Source organism: Protomyces lactucae-debilis (assembly GCF_002105105.1).
Source record: "Protomyces lactucae-debilis strain 12-1054 chromosome Unknown BCR37scaffold_4, whole genome shotgun sequence".
Lineage (NCBI taxonomy): Eukaryota > Fungi > Ascomycota > Taphrinomycetes > Taphrinales > Protomycetaceae > Protomyces > Protomyces lactucae-debilis.
In genome coordinates, this window is record NW_024467996.1 from 37,188 (window position 1) to 63,824 (window position 26,637).

The following is a 26,637-nucleotide window of genomic DNA, read 5'->3' on the forward strand; positions in this document are numbered from 1 at the left end:
AACCCCCACGCTTCCCTCCCCGGGTACACAAACACCCTGAGTCAACAGCTGACTGCCTACAGGCTCGCAAGGACAAGCGATGGACTCGGATGGCTCGCGATCTATTCTCATGTCGCCTTCAACCCGTGACGGAACTCCTCTGCGTGGGACAGGCGGGCCCATACGCTCGGAGATTCCAAGGTCGGACCCTGGTGCCGACGCTCGTTCCGCATCAAGACGCTATCGCCTTGCACAGGCCTGCGACAGGTGCCATAAACGCAAGCAAAAGTGCGATGGTCAGGCACAGTGTGGCCCCTGTGCTGCAGCTGGTGTCGAGTGTACCTTGACAGACAAGGTCACTCAAAAGACTTATCCGCGTTCCCATCTGCCAGAGCTCGAGGAACGCATCTACTGGCTCGAGAATATGATCCATCAAGCAAGGCCGGGGCTCAACATAAGGCATATACCGACAGGGACTGCCTGTGGTCTGGACGACGCGCCGTCGCTGGCGCACTTGAGAAGGTCAAGATCACCACGCAGCGGTGCTGGGTCTTCATCCAGTGCAGGGGGTAAGGGCATCGCAATACCACCACCAGCAGAGCTCAACAAGCTCGCAATGCCGGAAGGGATGGAGCCAAAGGGTAACCTATTCCTTGATCCATCTCTCGAGAGCGATGAGGGCTTCCTGCCGGCAGGTGCTGGCAAGGCCTATGGTCACTACATGCGCAACACAAATCTTAGTCAGGAACTTGCTCCCATCAGGCCCAATATATCAACGCCAACCATGCTATTCAGCAAGACGATTCGCGCGGGAGCACAAATTGGACATGCAGGAAACGACACCTATCCTCCCTACGAAGTCGCGCAGTTGCTTGTGAGCAACTACTTCAACCATTCTCATACACAAGCCCCGTTTCTGCATCATCCGAGTGTGCAGCAACGCTTCACTGCCTTCTATGCGACAAACTTCCAAGACACACAGCCAACCTGGTGTTTCATCTTTTTAATGGTCTTGGCTATTGGTGAGACCACGCTGGAAAGGTCCGAGGCGTTGAATGGGCGCAAAGTACAGCGCGAAGGCAATTATCACTTTTTCGAGTCAGCCATGGAGTTGCTCGAGGATGCCATTGACAAGACGTCCATTACCACGGTGCAATGTCTGCTGTTGATGGCAACCTACGCGCTGCAACATCCACAAGCTCTCAGCATTTATCGAATCGTCGGCTACGCCATGCGACTCTGCATTGAATTATCCCTGCATCGCACACAATCAAAGAAGAAGTCCCTAACGCCACTGGATCGCGAGATGCGCAAACGCATCTTCTGGAGTGCTTATTCCTTGGACCGGTTCGCCAGTATCTCGCTTGGCCGGCCTTGCTCCATTGCAGATGAGAATGTCTCTTGCGAATTGCCACTTGATATCGACGATGGCATGATTCGTCAAAACATGGTGCTTTCGTTGCCAGATGGAGCAGTGTCGGAGATGACTTTTTCCCTTGCCATCTTTAAGCTGAGACGTATTGCTGGACGCATTATTCAGCAGCTCTACTGCGTGAGCAACCTATCTGCACATGCGCAGTCCGCTCTAGTGGATCGCTTCGTCTCTGAGCTCGAAGTCTGGCGACTGACGATCCCATCATCCAGTCAATTACAGGAAGACGAGTCCATTGTGCCGAGCTGCTACAAGTCTGAGGATTGGTTCCATCTCGGCTACTTCCACGCTCGACTCTTACTCTTCCGCCTACTGGCCCCCAAGGGCAACCCGCGCGATCTCAGGTATTGCGCTGAAGCGGCCCTAGCAACGGTGCGGTTGTATGCTAAACTCCTCGAGCGCCGCTTGCTCAACATCAATTGGGCGACACTCGCCATGTGCTTCACAGCCGGTGTCACTCTATTGTGGTGCGTCTGGCTCTCCCCGGGTAACTCGCTGGAACCGAGCATTTCCATGGCTGAAGTGACCAAAGGTATTGAGCACACTGAAACTGTCTTGGCGGCGCTGGGTGGATCTTGGGATACTGCACAGAAATGCATCACCTTATTTAGGGAGCTATGCAGCTCAGTCGTTGTGTCAAGGCCACAGGACGGAGGTTTGGAAATCGGCGGCAATGTGCTGGACTTGTTTGATGCATTTGCCATGCCTGGTGATGAGCAGCGCAGTGAGGTCTTTATGAATGGCAATGCAACAGATGGTCAAAAGGAGGATGGCGACTTGAGCCACGCAGACATTCATGGCACGGGCACTGAGCCCACGGACATGTACACGCCATTCATCGAGTCGCTTGCCGGCGCCGATTCTGTCGAGGGCTTTGAGAATATCGGCTACTTGACGGGAGGCTTCCAGGCATTTTAGGCCTCCTCATCTTTGCTAGATAGCTAAGTGACAATGAGCATAGAGCTCAAGCTTATTCTTCCATCGCCTCGCCTTGTCCCTCTGCCGCTGCACCTTGCGTAGAATCAGCTCCTGCAACAGGGGTTGTTTCCGTCATCTCTGCCTCGCCAGCACCTGCAGCGGTACTCGCCGGCGCGTTACGGATAGCAGCTTCGCGTTGCCTGACAGCCGTCATACTCACATCACCGAGCTTCTCCAACCAAGGAACCAATTCTTCCCCTTCCATCACCGTGAATACCTGATCCTCACCCACCAGTGCGATACTCGTATTCGCCGTGGTGAGTTCTTTGTCCTGAGCCAGCGAATCTCGTAGTGCCCTTAAGCCATGCAGGATGAGCTCCTCCTTCGAGGAAGAAGCAAGCGCATCCACGTTGCGTTCAAGGTATGTCCGCGCCGACTGCGAGCGTGCGCCAATGGCTGTTGCACGGTAAGCCAGCACAGTCCCACTGCTCACAAATTCAAAGAGATGCGGACCTTGCTCATCATAGCCAGCAATCAGGAGACCGACGCCGTATGGACGTTTGCCGTAGTGCTGCGTGTTGCGCTGTGCCTTGTCTGCCAGGCTATCGCTAATGCGCTGGATGGGTAAAGGTCTGTTGTAAATCATCTTGGAAGACATGGCCTGCTGTCGCATGTAATTGCTCAAGACACGCGCATCAGGAGCCAAACCAGCCAGGGCAATGCCAAGGTGATTGTCAATGCGGATGATTTTCTTTTGGTAGGATCCAAGGTCTTCTGCATTGCGTTTGAGTGTGACTAGTGCTGCATGCGTATCGGAGCGCAAGCCAACCGCACAGGAACCTTGTTTGATGGCCTCGAGCGCATACTCTACCTGATGCAGGCGACCTAAGACGTCAATACATGACCACAGGAGTGGATGAAGCATTACCTTGCGGGGAGAATGTGGTCGCATCGTTGTCGTACTGATTGCGGAACTATCATTAGCATCTCCTTGATGACCACTACGCCGTACCATGACAGACGACTGCGCTCTTGGCAGATGCCTGCTGCTGTTTGCTGAGGGACACGCTCTCGAGCTCGTCGCCGTCGCCGTTACGCGCGTCGGGGCTGTAGGGTTATGGTAGCTACACGAGATGGGAATTTGAAGCTCACTCTGGAAGACATCCATGGAATTCACAGCTTATACTAGCATATATGACGACTGAGTTCAGTAGAGATGAGCCTAGTATGCAAGAGAAGTGACGTTGTTGTTACTGATGGTCACGTTTTGTCGTGTACATCCCGTGTGCGACCAGGTGCCGCTGAAGGTCTTGCTCAAAAAATCCATCGCGCGGCCAAGACCATTGCTGCTCTCTGTTGTGTGTCCGCCGACAGTGTTACGCTGGAAGAGGACATTGGTGTAGCCAATTTCGCAGTATCTTGTGTATAACTTGTCGGTGTTGACAATCGGGGTTACTTCGTCACCCTGAGCAGAGTACCAGAACATGGGCACTTGCGGTGTGTTACGACGGCCCATGATACCATCGTAGTCCTGGACACGAGTCAAAATAGGGTTCATCAATGTCGTCAGGCCATTGACAAAGTAGTCGGAGATGTTTTGCTTGTTGTAGGCCACAATAGCTTCATTGAGGGTGTAGTTGCGTGCAGCTAGGAACCCGGTGCGATTGTACGGGCCGTCCGTCTTGAGCTGAGAGAGCAGGTATGTCAGTGCTTGCGGGTGCTGCGAAGCAAGACCAAGAGTTCCTGGGAAGCTGAGACCTGCATACAAGGTGCCGGTAGTGGCCAACAACACGCTTGTTACGTTTGGCGTAAGGCCACCGAGAGCAGCACCAGCGATCTCCAATTCGGGTGCATAGCTCGGTGCAAGCTCGATAGCCCACTCACTGGCCAGTGCACCTCCGCTGTATCCCCAAAGTGCAACTTTTGCATTACTCGCAAGACCCAAACCAACGGCCTTGACCGCGCGAATCGAGTCAATAGTAGCGTGACCAGACAAGACACCAGCAACGAACGCTGCAGTGGGCCCTTCGTAATCAGTTGTGTGCACATACCAACCCTTCTTCAGACCCATCATCATATCGCTGTTTGCACCGCCGTAAAGCGCATAACTAGGGCTTGCGTCGACATCGGCCGAGTCGTACGGAATCTGGTAACTGAGTAGGGCAGAGCCGTTGCCGCTGGTGGGCACAAAGAGGGTTGTGACGGCGTAGGTAGCATTGTAGAGCGAATCTGTCGTACGGTAGAGGATGTGGTATGCTGCACTTGCGTTGAACAAGGACGACAAGTTGCCCGGTGCAGATCGAACACGCAGCACTGTACCTGGTGCAGTCATCTCCCAGCCGGGAGCTGGAACATAGAATGGACTCGTGCTAGGCGGTTGGATCACTGTAGGCACGTTTGAGGAGCTTGACTGACGCTTCTCGAGGATTTGAGGAGCGGCCGAGGCCAAGGCAGCGAATAGAAGGGTAGAGAGCAACATAGGTCTGCTAGGCGTGATGTTGTGGATGGCTCCGGTCTGGCAGCAGCTCTGACCTTATACTTTCCTCGAGGCCCGCATATCTGGGGTCACGCAGTGCATCTTCGAGCTAATAATTTTATCGGTCAGTCATATGCATACATGCCTTTGTCGGCCGAAAGTTGCTCTTGAAAAGGCTGGGGCAGCCCGGCTGGCGATGACTTGATGATAGATGATGACTTGACCGAGGTCACCGAGCACGAAAGCCTCTAGCCAGTGGAGCATAGCTGTTGCCGCGCGTGTAGGCCCATATTGATGAACACAGTAGCGCTGTTGCTTGCTTGTTTTCCCCGCCGGATGTTCAAATATTCCGCAACATGACCGCATCTTCTGATTCTTCTCGTCTCCAACGGCCAAGATCCATTTTAGGTTGCGGCATCGCTTGGCGATTGGGCAAAGGCGCAAAAGACGGCGACCCAAGAATGAAGTCTCGAACATTGAGCAGGCCGCATGATTCAGATCTCTCGCTGCTTGAAGATGTCATGACCCATGACTCTTACGACTCAGTCATCATGAACTGCCAGAACTGGGATCAACCTCTTACCGCGAAGTTGTAGACTACAGTCTAGAGTAGCTGTTCCCATGTGCACCATATCATACAGCAGGCCTACAGCTGTTTGAGCTGATCTCTGCAAGCTAGTTGATTCTGCAGCTGTAGTATGTGCTCGCTAGGTTGCCAGCGGTAAATGGAGGAACATGTTCTTCATTTGCTTCAGGGCAGCGTATACTTAAAGTGCTCTATTGCAGCTGAGTGTGATCATGAGATGGGCCACCATAGTGGAATTTCAGCATTCCATATTTCTATGAGGCATTGCTTGGCCCTAAGCCTCTATCAGGCTCTATGAGCTCTCTGGGAGTCTTTACGCATACAGCTCTCTTGCCTCCCTCTCCAGACCACCTCACCCTGGCCGCAGCTGAAGTGTGCTGCCTGCCTGCGTGGGATTTCCAACATTTTTCGAGATGCAGCAAGCGACAGATCATGTATCATCGAGGCCGGCATCCTCCTCGTGTGCCCCAGGCTTGCAAGGCAACATAGGATCTCTCCGGCTACAGCATGGGACGCAAGCAGAAAGGAGGTGCCCGGCAGCCCAAATCCCGCGATGATGACTGGAAAGCCGCCGCACCGAGCAATGAGCGCTTTGTGCAGTACTATCGCAAGCAAAACCTATGCGCATCGGACGATGAGTTTGAGCAAATGCTCGCAGCCTTCAAGCGCGTCCTGCCAACGACCTTTAGACTGACTGGTACTCGAGAGAATTGCCGGTTGCTGCAAGACTACATGGAACGCGCGCATTTCCCGTTTTTGAAGGATAAAGAGTATGACGGACAGTGCATCGCACCACCGAGAGCCCTTTCATGGTACCCAGAAAGCTTGGCGTATCAGCTTGATGTGCCCAAAATTGCTTTGCGAAAGGATGCGCAATTCAAACAGTTCCAGCGGTTCCTCGTGATGGAGACAGAGTCCGGCAACATGATCCGTCAAGAAGCCGTAAGCATGATTCCCCCGCTGTTGATGGACATTCGAGGCGACTCGGTCTGCTTGGATATGTGTGCAGCACCAGGCTCCAAGACATCACAAATGGTCGAGTTGCTGCATGCACGGGCTGCTGAACAAGGTCAAGATCCAATTGGCTTGGTTGTCGCCAATGATAGCGACTATAAACGCGCCTACATGCTTGTTCATCAATTGAAGCGTCTCAATTCACCCAATTTGCTCGTGACTAACCACGACGCGACATGCATCCCGAATTTCCTGGTGGACAAGGAAGGAACACCGCAAAAGTTTGATCGTATCTTGGCGGATGTGCCGTGTTCAGGTGATGGTACTTTGCGAAAGAATGTCGATATTTGGCGGGCATGGCAGCCGACGTCAGGTCTGTCACTGCACCCAACTCAAGTGAACTGTTTAAAACGTGGACTGCAGATGCTGGCGGTAGGTGGCCGATTGGTTTATTCCACCTGTTCGCTCAACCCTATTGAGAATGAAGCAGTCCTTCATGCAGTTCTCAGGGAGATTTCAGACGCGGCACACCTCGTTGACGTTTCACATGAATTACCTGAGCTTGTGCGTCGGCCAGGATTATATACTTGGCACTGCACCGACCATGCTGGTAATACAATAGACAGTGTCGAAGCTGTGGAAGAATCAAAACGGCATCGTTTCCCTGCATCCATCTTTCCACCCCTGCCTGGGGTTGCTGAAGCACTTCATCTTGAGCGTTGTCTGCGCATCTACCCTCACCTCCAAGACACTGGTGGGTTCTTTGTTGCCGTCATTGAGAAAACTGCGGAAGTCGACTTCAACGATATGGAGAGTGTGCGTTACAAGAAGCGGCCGGCAGATGGAAGTCCACAGCAAGCTTTAAAACGCACCAAGCCAGAGCAACCTCTTGAAGAGACTGCTGCTGGTGAAGTCACTGTTGATCAAGTTCCTACAGAGATTGCATCCATCCAAGCAGAGAGAACGGCCGAACCTACATTACCACAAGAAGTCATCATTGACAAACCCAAGTTCATGCGTTCACTCAATGACGAGTACTTTACCTTTTTGCCTTCTACGCATCCAGAGATTCAGAGCATAGCGCAATACTTTGGCTTTGACAAGTCTGGCTTACCACTCGACTGTTTCCTGTCACGCAACATCAGTGGTGAGCCCGTGCGCACGCTCTATTATGCTACCGCGAGGGTCAAGACACTTATTCAACACAATATGGGCCGATTGCGCTTCGTTCATGCTGGTGTCAAGATATTTTGCAAGCAAACCATGGCACATCTGGCAACTACGAGCCCGGAGCCAGTGGAAGAGATTTGTCCCTGGCGATTATCGAGCGATTGTATGGATGTTGCTGAATCACATGTCGCAGCAGACAAAGTGGCCACTTGCACACTCGCCGAGCTCAAGGTGTTCATGGAGCATGAGTACCCGAAGGCTGACCTGTTCCCTGAGTCTGACACGTCTGTGATTCAGCAGCTTGAGGGTAAGCAACTCGGTTGTTATCTGGTGCGCTGCGATTTGAGCAAAGAGCCAGACAGCCGTGTACCGAATGTACTACTGCTACCTTTGTGGAAGAGCAGAGTGACCCTGCAGATGATGTTGGCTCGCAAGGAAAAGGAAACGATTTATGCGCGTGCGACTGGTGAGACCCTTCCAGCGGCCATCAAGATCCTCAGCAAAAAGAATGGGGAGTCTGAAGCAGCTGCAGTAGGGGATGATATCGTTTCAAAGGATGCTTCTGTCTAGTCTATTCTTGAGAGGCTATCATCATTCATGCCTTTTCTGCGTCCTTCATCTCGACAATATGCTTGTTGATGTAGCCATGCTTGCGAAGTTCTTCCAGAGACAATGCTTTAGCGCCAGAGATCTGTCCTACACAATTCTTGGCCTTGCATCCACATGCAAAAGGTTGGCCCATGTCATACTGCCATGCGGGTTAATATTTCATCTTTCAGGAGCAACTTACCTCTGTACTTGGATAGAAGAAGCCCAGTGCTTCGCCTTTTACAATATCTCGACGTGCCTCGAAGAACATGGCCTCCGCGTTCTCAACATTGAGAATGCAGTTTGGGTCACAGCTGTGGTTCATAAAGACAAAATCACTATTGAGCTCAAAGTGCTCCTCTCGACCACGCTGAACGGAAGTATACGCCTTTTTGGCCGGTGTAGTGCCTTCCAATGTCACGATACGTTCGCCTGCGTGAAAGTCCTGTTCTGTGAGTTCATGTGCTGTATTGGTGAAGCTAGCGGAAGCATACCCTTGCAGCGACCGCGTAGGAGGCAAAGTCGCCTTCATTGCGGATGACTGTGATGAGGTCTGCGTACTTGCGAGGTGACATGGCTGTATCAATGCGTGATAGCTACAGAGATGAAAGGAATCTGTCGACGTTGAACTGGTGGATACTTGATGAAGCAGATCAGCGGAGCCGGGGAAATGAATACCGAGATGAGGGCTTATACACGATGGATATACGATGCACTGTGGTGGTGAGGCCTTGATAACTTGTATACAGACTATGCTTATGCACCCTAGTCAGAGTCGTCGTCGTAAAACTCATCGTCGTCCTCGACCATCAGACTCAAGTCAAGCTTGTACCGCAGAATACCACCAATCCCACCGAAACCCTTCAAGAACTGCGACCCCTCCTGCGACTTGTCCGTCACAAACTCAAGGGTCGCGCCAAAGTCCTGATACTTGGCAGCGAGCCATTCAAGCAACGACTGCCGCTCCACCACTTCGAGATCCGCACCTGTGTCTGGGTCCTTGAAGAGATCCTTCTTGAGTTCCTCTTCCCGCGGTGTTGCATGCACAATCCGCTCGTCGCCCTCTTCAGTCTTGAGTGTGAAGCGTGTCACATCCAGATTCTCAAAGACAATGAGTGTGTCTACCGCACCTGCATCAAGACCCTTGAGTGTGTCTTCCACGCCAAAGCAGTACTTGCCTGTATCCTTGGCGATTTCATCAAAGTATTTTTGAATGAGCTTCTTCTCTTGCACAAACTTGACATTCGACAAGGTTTCTCCAGCCAGCTCAATGGCTTGGTTGAAGCCGTTCTCACCACCATAAGAGACATCGACAATCTTGATGATTTTAGCCTGCAAACGTCCATCAAACATGTCACTCTGTGACAACTCCGTCTTGAAGTCTGCGGAACCAGCCAGCACCAGACCCGTACAATTGCACTTGTCATTCGTGATGAAGAATTGCACGGCCGTCTCTGCTACTTTACGCACATAGTTGTGCCGCTTCTCATCACGCAAACGCGAGAAACGCAATGCAGATTGACCACCACGTCCGTGCTTTTTGGGCAGATCAACGGTGAATTTATGCAATACGTCGCGCGTATTGCCTGTCAATGTACCGTACAAGACACCATTACCATCCATGACAATAAAGCCGAAGCGTGTGTCTGATTCAAGTAGCTCAGAGAGGGCTTCTGTGTGGAATTTATTGTCGCAGAGGTAGAGGGAGGTGTTGATGGGCTTGAAGGGTTCAAAATCGATATTGAGCTTGCGCTCTTTTCCTTCGTCTGTAATGACATCGCCGCAGTACACAACAAGGCCGTTTTTGGGTACGCGGTTGTAGAGCTTCAATCTCTCCTTTGTACTTGTGATGGCGCCCAAGACGGAAAGCCGATTGACGCGCGACTTGATGTTGGAAGCGGTACCGTACTCGTCCGCCAACATCTTGGAGACGCGTGAGATTTGGTCCTTGGGCGGTATAATGAGGGAAATCATGCTGGTACCGTTGCCTCGTGCCTGTTCAAGGGACTTAATGAGCTTTTTGACCTTCCATACTTCGACCTGTTGCTCTGTGGACTGTTGCTGTGGATCCGACATGATTTCTGCAAGTCGATCGCTCTTAGCTTGCCTCTATGTGCGCTCTGGCAGATGCTCCTCCTTTGTATATGGACGAGAATTGAGCAGGCCTTGTTGAGGATGTTGCTGCCTCTTGCTTCCCTCACTCGCCGCCTTCAATTTTTCGGGGATGGAGCGTGAGAGAATGAGTCGGGTCTCTTTCTACTCGTTTACTTGTAGTATCCAGTATTCAGTATTCAGTCTATTCCCTGTCTTGCTGCTCATGTCTATGTCTATATATCCATCTCCAGCACATCCGCCATCTGCAGTGTCTCCATGCCACCTTGTGCCATCAGCTCCTTGACAATCCTTCGCATCAACTCCCTCTCCTCCCGCTCACCCTGTCCACCTTCTCCTTCCCTCTTTGACAAGGCATCCACAGACGCCAAACAGGCAACACGGAAGTCCTCACTCACTTTGTCCGTCGGTGCAAGGAGCAGTGTATTCCAAATGGTCTTGAGCCCAGCACTGCGTACCGTTGGACTATCATGTAGCAAGGAAGCTGCCACACGTTCTAGTAGGCCAGCATCCAGTAGCTCGCCCACAGCAGTGCGTGTCTTGGCCTGAACCAAACTGTTCGCAAGAAACTTGAGGTGCACGCTACAGGTCGAGGTCTCTGCTTTGGCTTCTGAGGGTGACATGGTCACACTCTTGCCAAGCAGCGGTGAGTTGGCGAGTTGTGTGGCAAAATACGTGTTTGTGACGAGCAAGCGTAGTAAGTCAAGACCCGGGAATGCGTCTGCTAGTGGAACAGTCTCCAGGTATGTTTGCAGCAAAGACGATGTAGCTGATGCCTGACTATCCTTCGCCTTGCCACTGATGACACTCTGAACGTACGCTTCTGCATTGTCCAAAGCATCACTCGACAAGCCCGTCTCTTGTGTCTTGATTTTGCCAAAAACCTTGGCGAGGGTGGGTGTGTTGAGGAATTGAAAGGCTTCCGAGACCCTTGTTTCACGGACGGGATGACCTTCCTTGGCACTTGATGAGGTGGGTCCCGTGATGGGTGCTTCAGTGCGTGCACCAGCGTTGGCATTGGGTGCATACATGGCATCAATTTGTGGTCTAAACATCTTGCCAAACGGTGTTGCCAGGAAGGCAGAAGGTAGACTACTGATTTCTGCAGGAATACGCTGGTCGATGAGGAACTGTAGTGCATAATCAGAAAAGGTATTGCAGTTGTGTTCAAGCAAGTGGTATTTGCCCACACCATAGCTTTCTGCACAGCGATGCAAGAAGTCCTGCCAGTCTTGAATGGATTTTTGGGTTTGTCCCATTTTGCGTCGCTCAATGGGCGTTCCATAAGAATGACCTTGTCCTGGTGGACTTGTAGACTCAATGCCTGAGCCACCAAAGAAATACTCTCGGTTGTTGAGCACGACAGAGGTGTGGTAGATGGCATCAAAGTAGGTGCCTGTTAGAGCGACAGACATGCTGCGTGCGAGACCATTTGAGAGGTCGTAGATGTAGAGATGCACGTCCATGTTGTTTCTTATAGTATAAGAGCGAGCAAGAAAGAAGCGACGGTAGGCGGCAGCAGATGAAGCTGGACGACGCAAGCAATGGAGTGTTCTAGAAAGAAGGAACGACAGCCTTGCGTGAGGCCTGGCTGCAACAATGAGTGATGCAGTAGATGAATTGTAAGATAGCAAGCTGGTAACACGTCCCAAGCAGTCTCTTCCCCTTTCCGAGCCTCAGCAGGAGTAGACACAGGATCAAGTAATAACTTACTAACAAGTCTCTTTTCTTCTTCTCGATTACGCGGACTTCACTTCAGATGGGCTCATCTACACGCGCAAGGACTGCACCACACACCATGACACAGGCAAAGCACTCTCTCTGTGTCTTCTGCGGCTCATCCGCGGGCAAGTCAGACAAGTATGCACATGCAGCAAAACAACTCGCCCAGGAAATGGCAGCGCGTTCATGGGATCTCGTCTACGGTAAATCGACTCCCCATCATCTTGTCGCGTCGCTTCTAGTATGCTGATACAGCCTCTTTGTCCTGTAGGTGGCGGCACAACAGGTCTCATGGGCGTCATCGCTTCTGCTTGTAAAGAACAAGGCCGTCACGTCACAGGCATCATTCCGCGCGCCTTGACGCAACGCGAACGCAATGCCAACATCGATAGCGAGCAGTTTGGCGAGACCATTCTCGTGCAGGACATGCATACACGTAAGCGTATGATGGCTGAACGGAGTACGGCATTTGTGAGTATGCCTGGTGGCCTTGGCACGCTCGAGGAGGTAGGCACTCATGACTCGGTATTGGTGTACGCGCTAATCCATAAAGCTATTTGAGATTGCGACTTGGTCGCAGCTCGGCATTCACGAGCGAGCCGTTGTCCTCTTCAACGTCGATGGTAAGCGAACTCTTCACACACGATGGTTCAAGCAAGACTGACATCATGAGGATTCTACGACGGACTCATCGCCTTCTTGGATAAAGCCGTCGCTGAGGGCTTCATTGGTGAGACACAGCGGCACATCATTGTTGAAGCCAAAACGGCTGCAGAGGTGTGCACGGCCGTGGCAGAGTACATTCCACCGAGCGGCCGGCTCAACTTGGACTGGAAGACAGTCAGTGCTGGTTATAAGGCAGAAGCATAAAGAACACTTGTCATCAAGGAAATTGAGAGTCGATACACTTGTGTCGAGATGCGCATAGATTTATAGACGAGAAGAGATTGAATGTCGTAGATGATCGCAGAATCATGCATCAACGCTTTACTGAGAAAGGGGTGAAAGCAACCTAGTAAGACATGTCAGCAATTATGTACTCATGCTTCATGAGAAAGTACCTGAGCAGTTCTGGCCGCGGGTTGGAGCGCGTGTATCCGAGGTAGATGATCCTGTGTGTATTAGTCAAAGTGCCTTCTGCGCCAGGGCTCGTACATAGGGATGTAGGTGTAGTGCAAAGTGACCCTGGAGAACTCGATGAGGGTAGCAAGACGCTCCCTTGTCTCGTCTGAGAGTCTGAACCAGCTGGCCATTGGATGTCGATGTTGCGTCGAGAGGATGAAGGGCGAAAATGTTGAAGAGGACGACGACCAACCAGGTACGACTACTGTACTACTACTCACAGGTAGACACCCATAGTTGGAGCAGGGGATCATGGCGCAGCCCTTCGCCATCGCATCGCTCTCTCCCAACAGACCAGCTCTGACTAGCACCGCATCCACATCGTCGCCCAATGCACGCCCAGACATTTACGCGCGCAACCTACAACGCACGGCAAAGCAAGAAACATCCCTCTCTGCCCTCGCTTTTCTCTTCTCTGCTCTTGTTCAACAGCTCCATAAGACATGCACAGGTGTGCCTGAACTAGAACGGAAACTCGCAGACCACGGGTACCGCGTCGGTGTGCGCGCCCTCGATCTTTCTTGCTGTCGTGACCCAGCGCGTTCAAGGAAGCGCGAACATAGACTACTTGGCATGCTACAGTGGGTCTCAGGGACTCTCTGGAGATCACTCTTCAATAAGCCAGCGGATGCGCTTGAACAGGCCCGCGATGCGAGTGACGAGTACATGATTTATGACAATGCACCACTTGTTTGTTCCTTCATCAGTACACCCAAGGAGTTGGGTGCTCTCTCTTGTGCAGCTTTTATTGCTGGCATCCTGGAGGGCTGTCTCGATGCTGCTGGTTTCCCTTGCAGCGTGACAGCTCATGCAGCAGCAACGCCAGAGTTGCCATTGAAGAGCGTCTTCCTCATCAAACTCGATGCTTCCGTCATGCAGCGGGAGGCCTTCTTGAGCTAAAAATCATGATGAAGCATGCAATGAGGACAACTTGTGGTCTACATCTAGCTACAACAAAATTCAAGCAGCTTTTTCTGCTGGTGCACCTTCAGAAAAGACATCCACATACCGACCCTTGGCGCGCGGCTTGCGTCTGTTTGGCATCGTTGCACTCCCACGCAAAGGCATATCGTCTTCCTCCCCAACAGCTGTTGACGGCGGTGTCCCACCCCCGGGAGGACCAGCACCCGCTCGTCGCGGTCGCGGTTTACTACTCGCTCCAAGAATCGCAGCGAGATCTGCATCAGCGTTGCCAGATACGATGGGTATAGCAGCAGCCGCTGCTGCTGGTGGCCTCATAGGTGGCGTTCCTGCTGCAGAGACAGGCGCTTGACTCGATGGTGCAGACATGCTTTGCGAAGGGGTTGCTTGTGCACGAGGTGGCATGCCCCCAGGTCCAGCAGCTGCCTTGGGTTTCATAGACGGTGGAGGAGGGCCAGCAAGCGTCTTCTCCTCTGGCATGGATCCTTTCGGGTTCGTCCACTTCTTTGTAACAGGATCGTACACCAATGACATGCCTTCACCCAGCTTAGCCTTGTGCACCTTTGGCGCTTCGCCAGGTTTACTCGCTTGCTCAACGGGGGCTTTTTCCTTCTTGCTGAACCAACCACCAAGCCAAGTAGATTTCGGACTGGCAGTTGCAGCTTTATCCGCTTCACTTTGTTTCGTCTTGTCGGACTTTTCAGCTTCCTTGCTGGCGTCTCCACTCGGCGTCGCAGGCTGCTCAGTCTCTGTTTTAGCTTCCGAAATGGGAGGGGCAGGCTGGTATCTGCTCTCAACTGCATCACGAGCTTCACTAGCCTGATCAAGCTGCTGCGGTGCGTATCGCTGTTGTGGTTGTGCAGGCGTATACCGTTGCTGTTGACCAACACCATCCTCACTCTCGCGACGACTTGGCACATAACCACCATAGGAAGACTGTTGACCTGGCCGTTGCTGTCCTTGCTCTTGATTGTAAGGTTCCCTCTCCGAATACGATCCCTGGCGAACAATGCCCAAGCCTTGCGGTTCCGTTGTGGCATAATTACCAACAGCCGGCGAGAATGGTCTGGATTGCTGTTGTTGCTGAGCTGGTGCGTATGCATTGTTACCATACCCACTTGTCTCACGTCTCAGTGATGTTCCGCCTTGCGTTGGAGCATATGGACTTGGCACATGAGCCGCTTGCATACCATACCCAGCAGGCACTTTTTCCACATACGGACCCGATGCGAATGGCTGCGGTTGCATCTCGTGTACAGGTGAGGCAGCGGCACTGCCTCCATATGTCAAATCAGCAGCACTTCCAATACGACTGATTGTTGGTGTCGGCAGTACGTGTGCAAAGGGACCTTTGCCAAGGACACCTCCTCCTGTGGCCACGTCTGAAGAGCCATCTACATTCGGTGATCCATCGCCAGCGATAAATTTATTGAATTTGCCCTCAAGAGACCCCCAGATGGAATCCATCTTGCCTTTCGATACACGACCCGTAAGCCATGCACCCGCCTCGTCGCTCGACAGTGCATCAAGTTGCATGGTGAGCTGCTTCAATTGCTCAATAAATGCCGGCTGGATGTGAACGGTATCCTTTTGGCCTTGTCGTGGTAGCTGCTTCAACGTGGCTGTCAGTGCATCACAGTATCGATGCGCTTGTGCGTATGTGCCACAGTCAGCCAGAAGCTGGACATGCTGAAGCTTGTGCGACATGAGTGGCACGTATCCCGCAAACTTGGGCTGTACAAGCACCGTAAGCAGCTCGATCGTCTGGGCGCACATAAAGGCAGCATTGTACTCCCGCGAACCAGACCTGCCAGAAAGGACGTCCAGATTCTTGAACAGGAACGCCGTCCCTTCGTCAAGCAGACTAGAGGCTACTGCGGGCTTGCAAAGAAGGACCTGACAAATGAGTGACGGGAAGATTTGACCTTGAGCCAGTAATGCATTGGCAAAAGCAGGCAATGTCAACAGAGCTTGCTTATCATTGGCAAGGAGCATGGCAAGCGATTTGCGCCAAGATCGTGAGCCATACTGGAAGTCACTCGCGCCAAGTTGTGCCAAGTCCTGAGTATTGCGAACGGCCAGTGATTTGTACAGGAAGCTCAAGCTTTGTGCAGCTTCAGAGCTTTCGGCAAATTCTGCCTGGGTGAATTCTCGGACCACTGAAATCCACGCGTCACCGTCCAAGCGCGAGGCGATCAACAAAGCATGCGACCACAGACGATGCTCACATGCATGTTGTAAAGCAGCAGCCTGCTTGCCACAAATCAACAAGTCAGATAAAGTCTTGAGCGAAACATCTGTCAATGTTTGAGATGACAGCACACGAGCACCCTCAGGGATAACAGGCTGTAGCATGGCAGCTGGAATGCGGAAATTGGCGCTATCGTCAGCATCAGTCGTTCCCTTCATCTCAGGGCATAGTTCTGCAATGAACATCGTTCTAGCAACCGGCCTGATGTTAGCTGTGCGACGGCCAAAAGGGAGTGTCTCACGTCTGAAGGACTTGTCCGTTGTGCTCTAGCATAAGAGCCAACAGTCGATAGAGCAACCTCAAATTGTCATCTTGTGTTGATGCAGCACTACTCGTGAACCACGCCTGAGCCTCACTCTTCTTTTGCTTAGCATTCTGCTTGCCATGTACTAGAGGACCAACAAAGTCACTCAACATCGAGGAAGCAAGTGTCGAATCGGGTGCCATGACCGTCACTGGCCGAGGGATTGCTGACGCATGCGAAAAGGCATTGGGCTGCTCAGTAGAGCATACAACCAACTTGCCTCCAAAGGCAAATCTTGCCTTGGGATGCGGACTATCAAGCGTCCGACTTGCATCAGAAGAGGTCGTCATGGCGTACATGGTAGCACCACGCGAAGGTGCAGCGCTGCTGGCACGCACAGGTCCACCTGGGTGGTAGAGGCTACTCTTCGCAGGACGCGGACTGAAGGAGGGCTCTGTAGCAGCCGCTCGACCAGAACTAGAAGCACGCGAATTGGGTCGACTCATCTCTAGTGCAGCTTTGGCGGGTCGCACTGCATCGAGCGAACGTCGACCGAACGGGCCTTTCGATTGGTCCGGTGAAGTACGTGCAGAGGGGATGTACTGCTCGCGCGAAGGTGGTCCATTGTGGTCAGAGACTAGCTGTACGGGACCTTGAGCCTCGACTCTCTGTGATGAAGGACCATAGGAGTCCTGCTGCTGAGGAGCATAAGGATGCTGTTGAACTTGCTGCGAAACATCAGCGTGCGATGCAGGAGCATAATTTGAGCGCTGTTGTTGCGGCGGCGGCGGTGGACGGATCTGCTCGGGCTGCTCCTCAGCCGCAGACGAATGCTGAGAAGCTTGCTGTGAAGCGTACTGCTGTTGCGGTGGCGGCGGGGCATACTGTCTCTGCTGCTGTGAACCAAATTGTAGCTGCTGCTGAGGCGGCGTATAACCCGATGGTGGCCTGCCTTGTTGTAGCTGCGACGCTGTAATCTCCTCCTCCACAACCGAGAACTGGTCCAAATACATAGTTCGCTCTGCACCTTGCTGACTTTGCAGATATTGGCCCATAGCATGTTCTCTGTCATCACTTGTACTTGCTGACGCACTCGACAAGCGACGTTGACGATCCTGGTCGAAGGAAGAGCGATGCATCGAATGACGTGCATTACCTGGGTTTCGCATTGCAGGTGGCGAGTAGGCTCGACGGTCTTGCTGATACTGATTCATGGCAGGATTGCTGTCCATTGAGTCTCCACGTTCATGCATGGCAGGCGGACGCGAAAGCGATGGCGGCCGTGCTGCATACGCGTTTGACGGCATTGTCTGCTGCGGTGCTGTCGGAGCATGATAACGAGCAGGAGGTGCCGTAGCTTGACCATGTTGTGTCGGAGGTCCCTGCCGTAAGACTTGAGGTTGCACGGCAAGAGCCTGCGCAGGCTGGTACGGCGACGGTTTATACTGCTGCTGCTGCTGCTGCTGCTGCTGCTGTGGTGGTAGTTGCCCCTGTATTAAATGCTGCTGACCAGCACGATTCAATTGAGATACCTGCGGCATCGAAACGTACCGATTGCCAGCCGGTGGACGAACAATGGGCGGAGCACTGGGCGGTGCCGAAGGCGCAGCTTGCTGCCGTAACGATGACATACCAGGAGCTGCACGCGGCTGTTGTGGAGCATATTGATTGTTGCGCAAGTCGGGCACGCTTTGAGCATTTTTGAGAGCATGCGTAGGAGGTCGCATTCGTTTGGGCGCAACAAAGGACTCTGGTAGTGCATATGGGTCTGTGTAGGTTGACTTGGCATTGACAAAGGATGGTGTAGACGGCTTCGAAGGCCGTACTGGAGAGAAGCGTGCAGGCATGATTGGCTGGTTCTGCTGAGCTGGCGCGTAAGCGTTGGTCCGGCCAGCGGCCGATGCATTGGCTGGTGTAAAGACATGCGGTGATTGTTGCGGAGCTGCCTGGTAAGCTGCTACAGCCTCACCCGTTGGACGGTATGGATTGACGTAGGGCGCTTTGGGTGAGGGTGGCTTTGGACTTGCCACGGCACTTGGAGTCTGAAAACTGGCCTCCAGTTCAGCAAACTCGTCACCAAGCTCTGCGTCGATGTCAAATTCTCCAAGCTCAGCGTCCAGATCGAATTCCTCTTCTTCTGCGGGCATGGTTGACTCTGGTGCTTGAGTAGAGGCTTGATCTTTGTCGCTGGAGGTGACTGCTACTGTCTGAGAGGCAAGAGCAATGCCGGCGAACGGGTCCTCTTCCTTCAAAGTCTCTGGCTCGGATTGTACCTCGACTTCTGCGGTGGTCGCCATTGATCCAAGGCCATTGAAGAAGTCTCCAGCGTCAGACTGAGCCACCTCCTCTCCATCTAGCTCGAGTGCGTTCTGCGATGGAGGCAATACCAGAGACTGCATTGGTTCAGACCCAAGTGGCTTGACTGCATCAAAGAAACTGGTCTGCTCCTGCTCCTGCTCTTGCTCTGCCCCCTGAGAATTTTTCGATGTAGTTGGGCTCAATGGTGCTTTCTGAACGAAGTTTATAGGGACAGTACTCTCAGAGAGTGCTTCCGGAAAAGCACTTGCCTCTGGAGCTAATGCTGGCGAAGCTACCTTGTCAAAGAAGGTTGCTTCGTCCTCGATCTTTGTCACATTCTCGTCATTCTTGTTCACTTCCGTCTCTCCGGTGACCAAAGCGTCAAATAAAGCACTTTCTTCATCCTGTTGGATAATTGCCTGTGTGTCGAATAGGGCGGGCCCGTGTGGATCCGGCTTGTTAATATTGGCCGTTGTCACGTCTGCCGTTACAGGTTCTGACAAGGCCTGAGATGATTGTACGACCGCAGATCTTGTTGATATATGCATGACGCTGTCTTTTCGAGATTTGTCTACTCCTTGGCTCTCCTCTTCCAGCATCAACGGTAGCATAGCAGCATTGAAGCCCGACATATTCGGCCGTGTAGCTCGAGGTGACTATTAATCCGAGGCCTGCCACTCACCACGAAGTCTGCAGACAAGCACTGATTCCAGCAATGCCAGATCACCTTCTCAGAACAGAGGCTGGGTCCACTAGGCCGTTGAGCGTTGGAGCTGTCAATTGTGCTGCCGTCGTCGCGCGTCGCCTGCGTGTCCTGTGGCGCATTTCTCTGCCTGCGCCATTCTCCGCAGAAGTTCGAACTTCGAATCAGTTCAGTTGCAAGTGGAGGTCGATTGGTTCGATTCTGGCTGACCCTGGCACTCTGCACTCTGCTTCAAGCTCGCATTAGCCCGAACACTCTCTTGTCCCTATTGTGAGTATCTTGCTAGATCACAGCTATACTCTAATCGTCTGCTATACTTCGCTTCCTAATATGACAGCCGTGAATCGCGTAGAAGAAGCCCAGATGAATGGCAACCTCATTGATCTCATCTCTGCTGCTGTCGGCGGCGAAACACTAGCTTGCTCAGACGAGTTCTTTGCAGAGGCAAGCAATCTCATCAACCCAAAACCCCCAGTCTTCAAACCAGACCTGTACGTGCCAAGTGGCAAGTGGTTTGATGGCTGGGAGACAAAGCGGCACAATCAGCAGCCCACAGACTGGGTCATCATCAAGCTGGGCGTGACTGGCTACATCGAGGCCTGCGAGATAGACACAGCCTTCTTCAACGGTAATGAAGCACCTGCTATCTCTGTAGATGGCTGTATCCTCAAGGAGGGACAGGATGTGGACAAAGCAAAGTGGTCTGAAGTCATCGCCAAGACCCCTTGTGGGCCTTCCCAGCGCCACTTCTTCCAGCTAGCCAAGCCAGCTTCTGAGCTCTTCACACATGTTCGTCTACATCAACACCCAGATGGTGGTGTAGCACGCTTCAGACTTTATGGTAAAGTCAAGCCTACATTCCCAGATGACAAGTCTGTCGTTCTCGACATGGCGTCGGTCCGCAATGGCGGTATTGCTCTTCACTGCTCCGACCAGCACTTTGGCCGCATTCAAAACTTGATCCTGCCAGGCACAGGTCAAGACATGAGTGACGGATGGGAGACATCTCGATCTCGTGCACCAGGCCATTATGACTGGGCCATCCTCAAGCTCGGCGGTGCTACTGAGCTAGAACGTATCGTGGTGGACACGATCCATTTCAGGGGCAATTATCCACAAAGTGTCGAGGTATCTGCAACAGCCTCAGAGAGTGATGCTGCAGATGCGCTGGAGTCTGCCAAGTGGGCACGCATTGTTGAACGAAGCCCGACCAAAGCTGATATTGAGCACGAATACCAAGTCTCGGGAGCAGGGCCCGCTACGCACATCAAGGTCTGCATGCACCCTGACGGTGGCATCAAGCGAGTCAGGGCTTTCGGAAGACGTATTTAGAATAAATTCGCAAGGTCATAGCAGATATGGATCAACTAGACCATGTCCGTCTACTCTTGTACTCCTGTACATGTCCTTGACCTTGAGCCACCGAGGCGCGTTTCGTCATTTGCGAGTGTCAAACTTTGGCGACGACGCGACACAGCGACCAACAAACACAAAACACGCACTAGTCTCGTGGAGTCTCCAGCAGACATGGCGAGTGTCCAGCTGCTTGCAGATGAGATTGTCAAAGCATCAAAGCTGCCTGCTGAAAAACAGACCTTGGCATTTTGGCAATTACTCGCAAGCCACCATCGGCACCTTGCTGTCCTTGACCCGGCAGTTCTAGGTGCCCAGGCCTCTGTCGTCTTGGACGATCTCATCGCAGCTACATCTCACACAGTCTTTCAGCGGGCACATCGGACTTTGCTGGCACGGTGTTTTATTGCAGTCTTGTCAAAGTATGACAAGAGTCCATTTGAAGTGACCAACAAGCTTCTTACAATTTTGAGCAAAGAACGCGATGACCGGATACGCATTACCTTGCTGTGTATTCTTGAAGCAATCTTCAGCAGCATGGGTCATGATATTGTGTCACTCCAGGCAGAAGGCATTGTCGTCTTGATCAAAATCATCAAGCCGTCTTCTGCACCAATCAATCTACGAGTCGCAGCGCTCAAAACGCTCGAAGCTGTCATCAACATGGGGAAACTGACTGAGAATCTGGAGAGGGACTTGCTCAAGCTGATTCGCCCACTGATTACGGATCGTGCCACAGTCGTTGGCGTCGCTTCGCGTTATGTATGTCCTGATGCTTCTTGTGTAATTTCTAACGAACAGGTCTTGAATGCGATCATCCTGTACTCAACAGTCACCACTGAAGAAGTTTTTCGAACAACGCTATTGAAAAGTATCCTGTCGTTGCTTCCTCAGCAAGCACGTACCGCGACGTCTGTGTGTTTGGCATCCTTGCTAGTCAAAAAGTTTAATGCTCCAATGCCAGACGACAGCGTCAGCTCAATGGTCCAAGCAGGAGTGGCATCGCTATCCAACACGTATGCTCGGTCTCAGGGTCGGACGACATCCAGCGTGATTGTTGGTGTGTACCTCGATTTATTCAAACGCATGGGCCGAACCTGGATCAATGTGCATTACAAGGTCATCATGCATTCTGTTCTCAATGATCTACTGCTTGGTTTAGCCATGGAGGAGAAGCACAAAATCTTGACAGCGAGGAAGCATGTGCGAATATTGCTCAAAGCCTTGCGAAAATCACTCGATCAAGAACATCAGCTTGAAGCCATCAACAGTATAGTCGAGCTTCTCCGGGCTGCACCTTCGAAACATGTCATTGTGCCCGCACTAGCAGAAATGGCGGCTCTCATTGGATCTCTCGGTTCTCTAACACCACCAGACTTGGAACTGGATCCAGTATATTTCCTTGCGACGCATTCTGTTCACTCTGTTCAAGTTGCGACGGCTGCTCTATTGAGGGATGTCGCGCTCAATGTACCAACATTGTTGCCGACTATGCTCACCATGTTCACCACGCGCCTTCAGGACGAGCTCAAACTCGTCGCGGATCCAGCGAATCCGGCCCAGAATAGAGATACGGTGGGCTATGCACTCACAGTCTCGGCAATCTTACGAGCAGGTGTTGAACGACCGCTCTACGTGGAAATCGACAAATTTGCCAGTACCTTGTTCCAGCTTGCGACCGACACACTCAAAAACTCTGCCAGGTCAAACTTGCAGACAAGTGCCATCCAAGTGCAAGTCGCCTGGGCTCTCATTGGCGCACTGCAGACACTTGGTCCAAACTTCGTGCGCAGTCATCTCGCTCAGCTCTTGCTTCTGTGGCGCAATGCTTTACCGCGTCCAGTGGCTAAAGAAGCTCGCAAAGTCTCTGAACATCCTTTCTTGCTGCATGTGCGGGACTGCACCCTCGGCAGCATTTACGCTTTTCTCTGCAATTGCCGAGTCTTGTGTACTGCCGACGTGTTGAAGCGCTTGTCATCGATGGTCAGTGCTTCCCTAGCATACCTGCGCATCGTCGAAGAGCAAGTTTCGGCAGCCGATATGCAGAGCGAGCAGATCTTTAGCATGTCCATTGCTGATCTTCATCATCTGGTCAAGAGACGCGTTTGGATGTGTGCCGGCAAGTTGCTGACAATGGGAGCCCCGCTTGCAGACGAAGACCTCGTTCCAACAGCTTTGCGAACGTTTGCCAATCCAGCTGAGGGCGACGCGGCACATGTATTGGGGTATGTTAGCATTTGGAGCTCCGCTGATAATTATGCCTATGGTCTTGCGCCTGGCGAATTGCAAAGTCACTTTGACGCTATTGATAAGCTCTTCGATACACCCATATGTTCAGGCATTGAGCATGACTATCTTCACCTCTACGTTGAAGGTGAAGCAGACGAATCTATGCCAGCTAGCACTGCGTCTGCCAACCTAGCCATCGGGCTTTTTGGTAAGACATTTCACAAACAGGCACCTGCTGTACAAGAGTCTTTACTAGCTCGCATGGGCAGTTTCATCAATGCTCAACAAAACAGCCGCAATCCAGGTCGTCGTATGGCAGTCTTATTTAATTGTGTCTCTGCACTCAAGGCAGCCCTCGAACCAGAAGAGGCTAGTTTCATTCAGCCTCGTGTGCTCCAGGCAATGAATGATATTCTCATCGAAAGTCTGTCATCTTCCGACAGTACCTTACGGAATACGGCTGCTGCTGCGATGGGTCGCCTTGCAAGCTTTGGAGGCCAGGCCAATGCCACGCTCAAGGTCAATGAAGTCATTGATCGAATTGTCAATGATCGTGAGTCGACAGTCCGAGCTGGTTGTGTAACGGCTCTCGGTCAAATATACCGCAGACTCGGTGGCATTGCGGCGGTGTACCACCTTCGAGCTGTGCTCAATGTTTTACTGAGTCTTGCTGCCGATCCTCATCCGGTGGTGCATTTCTATACCCTCGAGGCGCTTGTTGTTGTTGTTGAGGCGTCTGGCTTGAATTACTCGGCGCACGTCAATGATACGCTGACTTTGCTCCTCCAGCTATACGTAACTGATGTGCTTGACCCCGACACCGGTACGCTAGCATCCAGCAATATGGCAATCGACTTTGACTGCCTTCACTTGGTGGCCCAAAACGCCGACAGTCTCATCAATATCATTGGACCAGACTTGGAAGACGATAATTCTGCGCGTGACCAGCTACTGACTCTGGTCAATGAATTGGTTGTCACAACGTCGAATAGACTTATTGCCGACGGTCTTATTTGCACGCAGCACCTGGCATTGTACGCAGCAAAGAAGCTCGACTTGACCACTTACATCGTCAGTCTGCACTACCACTTGCGAAATGCCGACCCTTTGATTCAGGAGGCAACAGCTGACGGTCTGTATGAACTAATGAAAGTGAATGCAAATGCTGTCGTGCGGCATTCGAGCGTCACCTCGCGCTTCGATACGGCTCTCTGGCTCTTGCTAGACAGCAGACCAGATTGGAACACGATCAAGGACATTATTCGTGCTTGGCTTGATCAAACTCGTCGAGAGCATCAATATTGGATTGAGCTATTTCAGCAAATTCTGGTCAGACAGCGGCTTTCCGAAGTTACAAAGGATGGCGTGCGAAAACCTACATTGGTCGAAGCTTCAGTTGAAGATGAGGGTTCATCCTTCGGAAATGCTGACGGTGGCGATGGCACAAAAGCGGAATCATTATGCTGGCAGACCCGCCTCTTTGCGCTTCAATGCCTTCATTCGTTGGTTCTAGCAGTGCCATCAGCTACGCTCGGAACGCGGGTTGCAGATCTCGTGCGGATGGCATTCAGTGCATCGACCTCAAAAGTGCGCGAGCTGCAGCTGGAAGGATTGCGCTTCTTGCGGAGCATCATCGTCCACTTCAAAGACTTGCGGGACCCTGACTTCCCCGAAGTTGCACTCTTGGAGCAATATCAAGCACAGCTCGGTTCTGCACTGACGCCTGCATTTGCGCCAGAATGTCATCCTGAAGTAGCCGCCCTTGGTGTGCATGTCTGCGCTGAATTCACGGCAAGTGGTATCGTCGAGGAAGTCTCGCGCATGGGCAGAATATTGAAGTTGTTGACGGCGGCACTTGATCAATTTCGATTGCAAGATGATGGGCCGCGTCCTGCACAGGCAGAAAATGCTCGAGCTATGCTCAAAATTGCAGTCTTGTCTGCTTGGGCTGAACTTCAAATCTCAAGCAGACGGCAAGATTATTTGGTTCATGTCGTGGCACCGTATGTTTCGGAGTTGACGCCCATGTGGCTTGAGGCCTTGAAGCAATATGCAAGCATCAAATTTGAGCCAACAACCTCCGGCAATTCGATGGAAGTTCAGTACAATGCGCTCAGTCGCGTTGTCATGGTCGGCTTCTACGACACAGCCTGGCTCAAATTCGTCCATGCGATAGCAACACTAATTGAGCAAGACAAGGACGTCGTCTTCGATGCTCTCGAGGGGCATGGCCATCGCTCGCAAGCGGAAGATATAAATTATCGGGATGAGCCAGCTGCGTTCTTCATGGTTCTCTTTGGCATCTGCTTTGAAGCACTGACTAAAGCCTCCTTGGAAAGCGATACCGCCAACAATGCGGAAGTGCTAGCCGCTATGAAGCACTTTATGAAGCCGTCAATATGTGGCTCAGTTGTCTATACTGAGCCTATCTTCACGGAAATTGGTGACCTGCTTGGGCGGTTGCTATTAACCGAGAAGCCGGCATCACAAATCATTATTGTCGATATCGCTACGAGTCTGGCGCAGCATCACCCGCTCGCAACCAATGATGAAGGAGAAACGAGTCATGAGAAGCTTCAAGAGTTCGTGGATCAGCTGTTCGATTTGGCTCGGTTGACACTCTTGCCGCTCACCATTGCCTTTTCCTGGGATCGATCCGATGCAGTAGCAAAGACTGTGCACGTCGGCCCAGATCTGCCACCTCTGGCGCGCGTCTGTCTCACCAATTTTGTCAGAATGGCGGAACAATTCCCAAGCATGATCCGGCTGGACCTTTACAATTCTCTGCTTCATGTGTTTGCCAATCTGTTTACAAGTGCTGCGACACATCATGCACTTATTTCTGCCACTTTGCCAGCATTCAAGCATTTAGTGGACAATATAGCTGCATTCTTGCACAAGGACGAGAGTGAAGCCGGGATGTTGTTGGGTCCGATTCGGTATCTTATTGAGAGCTTGCAAGCGATTGGGCCTACGGGAGCAGAAGCCATCGAGAACAAGATTTTGGCCATCACAATCCTCTTTACTGCACTTGGAGGCTATCTCAGCAGCAACGATGCTCTTTTCCAAGATGTCAGTGGCTTGCTATTGGATAGCCTTGGATCAAAGCAGTCGGCTTCCGCATCACGAGCTATTCGCTCCCTATTGACGGCAAAGGATCGACTGCCTCAACTTTGCAAATACATTCTGAGTGGACTGGCCAAGCTGTGCCTCAAGAGGGAGAGCCATACGCAATTTATGGCCTTGCAGCTTCTTGCTGACTTTGCTGACATGGCTACGGGTGCTGCGCTCTCGTCAATGCTCAGCTTGATACTACCCCTTGCTATTGTATACCAGCGGTCGAAATCAAAGGATGCCAATGAGAAACAGATTTTGCGAGGCAGGGTATTGAGCCTTGTACAACGTGATGCTGCTTCATCGAGGCAGCTCATCTCAAGCTTGCAACCAAATGACAAGGCTGCACTTGAGACTTTCCTGAAAGATGAAGGAGATGGTGTGGTTCAATCCAACGGCGGAGGTATCAAGGCACCTCAGATAGATTTGAGCAAGGGCCTTGCTGACTACGAGGCATAGAGCTTG

General features: G+C 52.1%; 12 protein-coding genes across 12 annotated transcripts; 6 read left to right on the forward strand and 6 right to left on the reverse strand.

The window, feature by feature from the left end:
* Positions 1-8: 8 nt before the first annotated feature.
* BCR37DRAFT_377106 (fungal-specific transcription factor domain-containing protein) lies at positions 9-2,388 on the forward strand. The gene has a single exon (XM_040868732.1). It carries the CDS (start codon positions 80-82, stop codon positions 2,327-2,329), a length of 2,250 nt encoding a protein of 749 aa, XP_040726921.1. The 5' UTR covers positions 9-79; the 3' UTR covers positions 2,330-2,388.
* BCR37DRAFT_377107 (20S proteasome component alpha 6 subunit Pre5) lies at positions 2,276-3,390 on the reverse strand. The gene is made up of 3 exons (XM_040868733.1): positions 3,342-3,390; positions 3,258-3,303; positions 2,276-3,214 (listed from the first exon to the last, which is right to left on the reverse strand). Exons 1-3 carry the CDS (start codon positions 3,342-3,344, stop codon positions 2,382-2,384), a joined length of 882 nt encoding a protein of 293 aa, XP_040726922.1. The 5' UTR covers positions 3,345-3,390; the 3' UTR covers positions 2,276-2,381.
* Positions 3,371-4,808, reverse strand: BCR37DRAFT_409379 (secretory lipase-domain-containing protein; the record flags this gene model as incomplete). The annotated part of the gene is made up of 2 exons (XM_040872152.1): positions 3,371-4,714; positions 4,745-4,808. The coding sequence occupies 2 exons, from the start codon at positions 4,806-4,808 to the stop codon at positions 3,552-3,554; spliced, it is 1,227 nt and encodes a 408-aa protein (XP_040726923.1). The 3' UTR covers positions 3,371-3,551.
* A 1,090-nt stretch (positions 4,809-5,898) lies between these two features.
* Positions 5,899-8,085, forward strand: BCR37DRAFT_364992 (S-adenosyl-L-methionine-dependent methyltransferase; the record flags this gene model as incomplete). The annotated part of the gene is made up of 1 exon (XM_040868261.1): positions 5,899-8,085. One exon carries the CDS (start codon positions 5,899-5,901, stop codon positions 8,083-8,085), a length of 2,187 nt encoding a protein of 728 aa, XP_040726924.1.
* BCR37DRAFT_377111 (uncharacterized protein) lies at positions 7,899-8,940 on the reverse strand. Its single transcript, XM_040868734.1, has 2 exons — positions 8,306-8,940; positions 7,899-8,263 (listed from the first exon to the last, which is right to left on the reverse strand). The coding sequence occupies exons 1-2, from the start codon at positions 8,633-8,635 to the stop codon at positions 8,111-8,113; spliced, it is 483 nt and encodes a 160-aa protein (XP_040726925.1). The 5' UTR covers positions 8,636-8,940; the 3' UTR covers positions 7,899-8,110.
* Positions 8,619-10,285, reverse strand: BCR37DRAFT_364995 (peptide chain release factor eRF/aRF, subunit 1). The gene has a single exon (XM_040868262.1). It carries the CDS (start codon positions 10,177-10,179, stop codon positions 8,869-8,871), a length of 1,311 nt encoding a protein of 436 aa, XP_040726926.1. The 5' UTR covers positions 10,180-10,285; the 3' UTR covers positions 8,619-8,868.
* A 94-nt stretch (positions 10,286-10,379) lies between these two features.
* On the reverse strand, positions 10,380-11,938 carry BCR37DRAFT_377114 (PPPDE putative peptidase domain-containing protein). Its single transcript, XM_040868735.1, has one exon. It carries the CDS (start codon positions 11,679-11,681, stop codon positions 10,431-10,433), a length of 1,251 nt encoding a protein of 416 aa, XP_040726927.1. The 5' UTR covers positions 11,682-11,938; the 3' UTR covers positions 10,380-10,430.
* A 72-nt stretch (positions 11,939-12,010) lies between these two features.
* BCR37DRAFT_365002 (uncharacterized protein) lies at positions 12,011-12,807 on the forward strand (the record flags this gene model as incomplete). Its single annotated transcript, XM_040868263.1, has 4 exons — positions 12,011-12,140; positions 12,209-12,444; positions 12,491-12,560; positions 12,611-12,807. 4 exons carry the CDS (start codon positions 12,014-12,016, stop codon positions 12,805-12,807), a joined length of 630 nt encoding a protein of 209 aa, XP_040726928.1.
* A 152-nt stretch (positions 12,808-12,959) lies between these two features.
* On the forward strand, positions 12,960-14,187 carry BCR37DRAFT_237511 (transport protein particle subunit trs31). The gene has a single exon (XM_040866536.1). It carries the CDS (start codon positions 13,312-13,314, stop codon positions 13,957-13,959), a length of 648 nt encoding a protein of 215 aa, XP_040726929.1. The 5' UTR covers positions 12,960-13,311; the 3' UTR covers positions 13,960-14,187.
* BCR37DRAFT_385885 (Sec23-binding domain of Sec16-domain-containing protein) lies at positions 14,020-19,405 on the reverse strand (the record flags this gene model as incomplete). Its single annotated transcript, XM_040870396.1, has 2 exons — positions 14,020-16,432; positions 16,473-19,405. 2 exons carry the CDS (start codon positions 19,403-19,405, stop codon positions 14,020-14,022), a joined length of 5,346 nt encoding a protein of 1,781 aa, XP_040726930.1.
* Positions 19,406-19,675: 270 nt separating this feature from the next.
* BCR37DRAFT_377118 (galactose-binding domain-like protein) lies at positions 19,676-20,865 on the forward strand. Its single transcript, XM_040868736.1, has one exon. It carries the CDS (start codon positions 19,807-19,809, stop codon positions 20,806-20,808), a length of 1,002 nt encoding a protein of 333 aa, XP_040726931.1. The 5' UTR covers positions 19,676-19,806; the 3' UTR covers positions 20,809-20,865.
* A 138-nt stretch (positions 20,866-21,003) lies between these two features.
* BCR37DRAFT_391231 (armadillo-type protein) lies at positions 21,004-26,631 on the forward strand (the record flags this gene model as incomplete). Its single annotated transcript, XM_040870974.1, has 2 exons — positions 21,004-21,591; positions 21,631-26,631. The coding sequence occupies 2 exons, from the start codon at positions 21,004-21,006 to the stop codon at positions 26,629-26,631; spliced, it is 5,589 nt and encodes a 1,862-aa protein (XP_040726932.1).
* Positions 26,632-26,637: the final 6 nt, after the last annotated feature.